Source organism: Aegilops tauschii, chromosome 1, assembly GCF_002575655.3.
Source record: "Aegilops tauschii subsp. strangulata cultivar AL8/78 chromosome 1, Aet v6.0, whole genome shotgun sequence".
Taxonomy (NCBI): Eukaryota; Viridiplantae; Streptophyta; class Magnoliopsida; order Poales; family Poaceae; genus Aegilops; species Aegilops tauschii.
The window spans coordinates 35,279,723-35,287,288 of record NC_053035.3 but is presented as its reverse complement, the minus strand read 5'-3'; the positions used below and the strand labels follow the sequence as shown (position 1 = coordinate 35,287,288).

At 40.3% G+C, this 7,566-nt stretch overlaps 1 protein-coding gene across 1 annotated transcript; it reads left to right on the top strand.

Moving 5' to 3' along the window:
• Positions 1-2,729: 2,729 nt before the first annotated feature.
• On the top strand, positions 2,730-6,374 carry LOC109747568 (uncharacterized). Its single transcript, XM_020306606.4, has 3 exons — positions 2,730-3,420; positions 3,518-3,738; positions 5,484-6,374. Exons 1-3 carry the CDS (start codon positions 2,808-2,810, stop codon positions 6,075-6,077), a joined length of 1,428 nt encoding a protein of 475 aa, XP_020162195.2. The 5' UTR covers positions 2,730-2,807; the 3' UTR covers positions 6,078-6,374.
• The last annotated feature ends 1,192 nt before the right edge of the window (positions 6,375-7,566 follow it).

The window sequence follows — 7,566 nt, the reverse complement described above, 5'->3', positions numbered from 1 at the left end:
ACCTCGTCAATGTCGTAAGGGAAATAGATCTGAAGGAAAATAAAATGAGGCAGATGGGTCACCACTCTAATTGTTTTGTCCATTTTGCATCACTTTTTGTTCCTTATTTTTTCCATAATAGTCATAGGATTTTTAGAACTTCACCATGCTCGTGCACCATTTTAAGTGATTTTACCATGATCTTATCTATTTTGGGGTCAAAATCATGCTAATTGACGTCATAATAACCTTCCATACAAATAGAAGATCACGTGGGAGGAAAACCAACCGCACATGATGTTACAGAGGAGAAGATGGTATGTGAAACAAGCATAGACACTCGTATCGTACGGTGCCGCCACTCCTTGGCTTACTACTTCAACCTCATCTGATCGGATCTAAAAAGGATGAACATAGAGGCCAGAACTACAAACTAGAAGTAGAAAACCTAACCTCTGGACCTCTGGAAGGAATCCAGAGGGGGAATTATCAAAAGGGCACCACTATGCCATCACTTCAGAGACTCCGACATCGATCTTCATCATCATTGTCATCCACATCTTCAGCATCAATCCCTTCATCCATCTATTCGTAACAGCGAACCCTAGTGTGGATTTGTATGTGTGTTACATTAATCATTCATCTGATATTATACCACTCTTGCGGAGTGGGAAAACTCCTAGGCTTCAAACTATTATACCACTCCTCCGCATAATCTTTTAATCAAAAAGGAAATATATTGGTTATTAAATATTCCCTATTCGCATCTTTCTTAACAAGGATACCAACAACTGAGTTGATCTTAGTGAAGTGATCAAGTGCCTTTTCATTTTCATAGCTAGGATCAAATTCAACCAAAGTAATTATCTCGAGTTAAATATATAATTCATAAGCATTATCTTTTATGCATATATGAGAGGTACCAAACTTAGTATCAGGAACAAAAGTGTTTCAGAAGTTTTTTTTAATAGTTCAATCATACCTTCGACCCAGCTTCATCATCGTAAGCCATAATTTCTCTAGTGAACTCTTCATCAAGTTCTACAGGCGTAGTGGGTAGACCAATTTATATCGTTTAGTACGTTTGACATTTGATGTTTCAAGTTTTAACATTCTCAAGTTCTTTAGCTTTAGCAATATGAGGCTAAAAGATCTCCAAGTGGAACAAAAATATCAAGCATGTTAGAAGCATCATCATAATTTCCATGAGAAGCACAAGTAGTATCAACTACATGTGACATATCAGAATGTGAAGGGTGTGTGTTTGATAGTGGTTTTGGTGATGGTGGTGGCAGTGTCACAAGTCGACTTAAACACAGTAGGTAAATCAAATGTAGAACCAGTACATAAGTATGTACCTTGTCTTGTCTTGGAAGAAATGATCTTGCTTCCCCATGATGGAGAACTAAATTCAGAAAACAAATAACTCTCCAAGTGAACTTATAAATAGAGTTATGCTCTCCCGCAATGGTGCGAGAAAATAGTCTTGATAACCCACAAGTGTAGGAGATCGCAACAGTCTTTGAGGAAAGTATCAACTTAAATTTATTGATTTGACATAAAGGGAGGCAAAAAATATTTATTAGCCTTAGCGGTTGGGTTATCAATTCAACCACACCTGGAAAAAACTGTTACATTGAAAAATCATATGTGATAGCAAAGATGTTAACCAGGGCATAAGTTTGTGTATACCTTATTTCCAAAGTACTATTATTTTTTTGGCAGATCTCTTAAACTAAATAATGGCTAGTAGTTTTCTAAAGAAACTATATGTATTTCTGTTTTGGTCGAGCTAGCAAACTACCGAGGATAACAAATGCGACCCACGGTGTATTGTAATTAATCAGTTTGTATAGTCCAATTCAATTAGCTTTTCAAGTCTAAACATTACATTGCTTTAGCGTTGTTCAATGACGGATTGACGGGTGTGCCATGCGGCGTACGAACTCATAGATCTTGTTAGTGTATATAGTGCCAAATACAAGGTGGCGACAGCTTCGTGTCATGAAAAATCCTGAAAGAGAAATTGTTAAGGGTTTCAGGATGGAAGATAATTATATGCCAAGGGAGGGCATAAGGTGGTAAACCGGGGGCCTTGCACCCTGCCCATGTGGGCACCTGGTGCGCCCCCCCCCCCCCCCCCCCCCCCCGATTTTTTCTTCCGAAGATAATTTGGGTATTTTCCAAAAAAAATCCGAATACTTTAATTTTTGCACAAAATAACTCCATGAGGAAGTTGTGTTGAAAATAACGCCAGTCTGAATTAGTTTTATTCAAAATTACGCAAGTTAGAGAGCAAAACAAGCAAACATGCCTAAAAAAGTAGATACATTTAAGACGTATCAACATTTTATCAATAGAAGTTACAACTCTTAAATATGGCGTAGAACTTGGCCGATCTATTGGATGCAATCAACTGATCATTAACTCAAATAGTATGGAAGCCATAGAAGCTATGAATGAAGGTAGCATATTTGTAGGAACTGGGGCAATCGATTTTGCTGACTATTATCATATTTGAGTTCCTACATATTATCTAGAACACTATTATAGAGAGGCAAACTTTGTAGCTCATGAGCGTGCTATCTTAGCAAAATCATCAACGCTGATGCACCACCAGCTATTACCCTAATGCTTCTAAAGGATGCAACATTGATCGCAAATGAATAAAAGAGGTGGTGTAATGAGCGCATCTCTTGGCCTTTCTCACAACTGTCTAGTAAACTAGGGCATATATTGCCCAACCCCGAACCCCCAACCTGGCCTTATCCCCAAATCCCCCACCCAGAGAAAGCGATCTAGGGTTTTCTTCCGTAAGGAGAGCGGCGATGGCGGAGACGCAGGAGGAAATCGATTCTTACATTGAGCTTTACTGGGCTGATAGGATGGAGGCGTTCTTGGAGGAGGAGGAAGCGGAGGAGGAGGCGGAGAGAAGGGAGAGTGGTTCCTGCGGCGAAATGAAGAAAAGGAAGACGGCGGCGGGAGTAGGCTCGAAGAAGGCGGCGGCGGTGGAGGAGAGCGACATCCAAGAGGGGGCAGTGGAGTCGATCAGTACAGCGAAATCGAATCTGGCGAGGACAAAAAAGATTCTAAACGCAAAGATTGCCAAGCTTGTGGGAGTGAAGAGCGGGGAGGGCCCCCATTATAAGACCAAGACGATGACCGAGGAAGACGTCGCGGCGGCAGCCATGTACAGAGCCAAGGGAGAGGAGGCGCACAGGAACCAGGATCGGAAGGGGGAGCTGGACGCCGTGATCAAGTGGATCGCCACGGGAGATCCCGAGGCAATCAGGATCTCGGACCAGTGGATGGCTGAAAATGTGGAGGCCATGAAGCTGGAGCCAAAAGATCGTACCGACTGGCTGGACGAACAAGCCAAGGACTACCGTGAATTCTGGGATCTTCATTGGGCTGGCTCCTTCGGTAAATGGGAGGATATCAGTAAGCAAACCCAAATCTTCCCCCTATCTACCTTCTGATCAATTGCTCTTGGAAATATCTAACCAAATAGTCTTGATCGATTGACATCAATCTGCAGCGCTTATTCAACCCATGCTTTACACGGACGAGAAGCCTCCGCAAGATGTGTACCCCATCCGAACTCTGCAGGTCTTTTCGGTCCAAGTTGCAGCCATCACAGAGGAATTGGGGTGGCCGCTGGATGTCTTTGGTATCGTTGCCGCACGTGACTCGTTGGATCACAATCGCAACATTATCTTTGGCCGTCAAAGGGATAACTGCCAAACCATCGACAGTGAGGTTTGTATATTCGTCTCGACAGTTATTTGGTGCCTATGTTACCTCTGTGAACACTATTTGTTCTGGTATTCACATGACTTCAAATTATATACAAATGTACTGGGCTACTGGGAGATATATGATGAAATTACTCTCTACTGTTATTTGGTGCCTATGTTACCTCTGTGAACACTATTTGTTCTGGTTTTCACATGACTTCAAATAATATACAAATGTACTGGGCTATTGGGAGATATATGATGATATTAGAGATTTAAATTACTTATTTTAGGTTTTGCGGAGATGAAATACACATACCCTCGGCATATGTTAACGTCAGTGGCTTTTGGTTTCTCTGAACTATGATTACAGTTAATAATTCATATCAATACAGATATGCTCCTTCCGTTCCTAAAATATAAGTTTTTTTAGAGATACCAATATGGACTACATACGGAGCAAATTGAGTGAATCTACACTCTAAACTACGTCTATATACATCCGTATGTAATCCATATTGACATCTCTAAAAGACTTGTATTTAGGAATGGAGGGAGTATAAGTTTGCGGGGGTCCGTGATATTGCTACCAAGTTCCATGCATGAAAACTAGGTGATTCTAAACCAGCCATTGTAAACCTGATTGTTACTAGGAAATAGCTTCACGAAAAAAATGGTACTACCTCTCGTCCGGTTTATAGGGCTTATCTTGAAATTTTAGTTTTTCCGTTTTACTCAGTTTGATTGTTTCACCTTGGTTGGTGAGATTTTTGAATTGAGCCCTATAAACCGGAAGGGAGGGAGTAGTAGCTATTGCCAATGGTTATGAGAAATCATACCAAATGATCAATCCTTGGAGTATTATAAGTATACTAGTGTAAGTGGGAATCATTCCTTTCCTTTTTCTGCAAAAAATTCTAAGTTCTTAAAGGATGCCACATAAGAAATCAACGACATGAAATCACATGTATGCTTGCATGGTGTTCAATTTTGTTTGAGTTGGCTTACGGGTTCGAGTATAATCTCTGTGCATTTCAAATGTCAAGTTTGTGTAAATTTCTTCCAGGCCAATATAGGGGAATAGTGACTGCACTTTTTACCCTCTCTTGACTGTTTCCCTATGAAAATAATCGGCCCTTGACAATGTGCCCCCACAGCGGATAGGCAGATTCTCGAGTCTCTTTCCTCCTCCAGTTTGTTTGAGACCAGTCACCAGTATTCTATTTTTTTTTTGTACTTGATAATTTCTTGTGTTCTCCTGTGAAATTCTGCTTGCAAATGTTTTAGCACTGTTTTCAATCTATTGGCAAATGAATCTCTTTAGAAAATTGCTTTAGAGTATATGCACCCCGTAGCAAAAAAAATTTGTTTGTCTCTAAATCGTTTGCATCCTGTGTACAGTTTCCTAGTATATGTTTTGATTATGCTGTTCAATGTTTGCCTCTCCTTTTGCTTTAGTATATATACATATTGTTAGTTTAAATTGGTTCTTCAAAACGTGAGGGTTTTGAAGATCAACAATGCTTGCTGACCCAATTCGAACTTATTTGCTGTTACAGTCTTGGCAAAGTCTGCCTTTTAGTGTTTGCTACCAAAAGATATTTACTTCAAGCTCTTATTGATAAGTTTAGCTTGATAAATGGATTACTTCTCCATGGATGCATTGTTCCTTGGTGTCAGCATATATTGGTTTTCTTCCAATCCAGTCGTTCCAGTTGTATTTTTCGATAAATAACACATAATTTGTTTTGTAAATTTTGCATGCAGAATCGATACCTGACACTGACAGGTCCTACCCGTGCTGTTGTGGTTGTGGATCCTGTGTTCTTTGAGGTTGACTTGCGAGTGAAGGGCAGAACTGAATCTGAGGATAGAGCTTTGAGCTATCTAGTTGTTAGTTGTCGTGATTCTGGCTGTCGTGAATCGTACATGTTTAAACGTGTCGAAACTAGCAAGCTTAGCACAGTGGAATTGACATTGGCTGACATGGCTGAATCTGTGGAGGCCACCATCAGTGTCAGAGTTGTCGATGGGGAATGGCCAGAAGGCTTTGGAGGTCTAATTTCTGCCCGTACCGCCAGTATCAGTGACATGGAAATCAAGTTGCTTGCTTTCGATAAACTGCCAGTTGCAGCTGATGGCACGATACAGCTTTCACGCTGTGTTTTGTCTGTCGAAGCTGATGGAATGCTGAGAGTCTCTGTCATGGCAATGGCAAATTGTTTGAAGGATCAAACTGTTGAGGGAGATTCTAAAGCATTCACAGCCAGGGAAGCCTCCAGAAGCATGCGTATGCTTGAAGTTGGTTCTTGTAAGCTGGAGGTCACCATCGCATGGTCTCTTGTCCCGGCCATGGTCTAGGGAGGATGTAATGGCTTGGTTTAGTTAATGGATAATTGCTGTTACCGTGTTGGTGGTTTGTGTTTAATGTTATGCAGTGAAGCTGTTATTTCTGGAGTGATGTGTGTTGTTAGTGGTGCCTTTATCCTGGTTTGATTAGTGTCAAGTACTATATTATATGTAATGTGGGCAGATTAAGATAGATTTGACTATGTAATGTGGGCAGATTAAGTACTATGGAGTACTTGACTATGTAATGTGGGCAAGTTAACTTTGATTTGACCATGTAATGTTGGCAGATTAAGATAGACTTGACTATGTAATGTGGGCAAATTAAGTTACTCCCTCTGATCCATATTAATTGACGCACAATTGTTGGTATAATTTTGTAGTACTAAAGTTGTATCAAGTGTGTCAATTAATTTGGATCGAGGGAGCACTAGATTTTATTTGTTGTTTTTTTCATAGTAAATTGTCTTGATCAACGATTCTTGCATTGAGAGAAGCAATGCCAATTTGTGGTCTTGGTCTCGTTTGGCCTGGAGATGGCGCGAATGAAGGACACTTAAAAGTAGAGGGACGGTAATCATTGCTTAGAGGTGCATGGAAATGGAAACAGTACGCAGTTTCCGTCAGTCAGCAAACACTTTTTTTTTAGAATCGCCTCTCTTATTGATATTTTTTGGGAATTAAATATCTTGTTCAATCAGTCAACTTGTCAATACTATGCTACTTGTTTTGAGTGAAAAGATCAACTTGTATTGATCGGTAGAAAGAGTACAATTTATATATGACTGGAAGAGATGCGTCGAACAGACTTAACGATTCGAACAGTCACACCCTAAGTCGGTTGCTAATTACAGGGATGCAACGGTTTGAAAGAGAGACACGTCCCTTGCTATGCAACCGCACAGTGTTTAGGCAAAAGTAGATTCCTTATTAATTAATCATAATTAATTAATTCTAACACTACTTTCATTCACCATGACGTACACTGAGAATTTCATATTGTCAAATGAAATTAGTAGAGAAACACAATCTCTCAGAGTCACTTACGCCGCAGGAACTATGGCATTTTGATTGTTATTCCCCGGGTTAAATTTTGAACATTATTTGATTGTTATTGTATTTCAAAGTCACGGCTTCTACGAGTAGGCATAAAGGCATGACTAGTTCCACGAATCTCACTGCATTGACCATAGTAAACTCTTTCTCGTTTATCAAGATGGAGGTAAGATTTGAACAACCACGTACAACATCACATTTGACACATGAGGAAGGTACAAACGGGTGTTACAATCATACGTAGATGAGTTTCGCTGGTACAACCACCATTGTCAACTTCTAATAAACGTAATTGACTCAATTCTAGATCATCTTTGGGAATCATATAACCGTCAAAAGTGAGTGGCTGTTCATCGAAACTGTTTATAGTCCGAATATTCATAAGGTTGGGTCGAGGCCCGCCTCCCCACAAACTTGACTTGCATGTTTCCCCGCAAAAACCTCT

What these genes read in the sequence shown, in the direction of transcription:
- LOC109747568 (XM_020306606.4), top strand. Translation starts at nt 2,808, where the DNA reads ATGGCGGAGACGCAGGAGGAAATCGATTCTTACATTGAGCTTTACTGG. An exon ending in CGGTAAATGGGAGGATATCA is followed by an intron (nt 3,421 to 3,517) that starts GTAAGCAAACCC and finishes ATCAATCTGCAG; the next exon opens with CGCTTATTCAACCCATGCTT. An exon ending in GCCAAACCATCGACAGTGAG is followed by an intron (nt 3,739 to 5,483) that starts GTTTGTATATTC and finishes TTTTGCATGCAG; the next exon opens with AATCGATACCTGACACTGAC.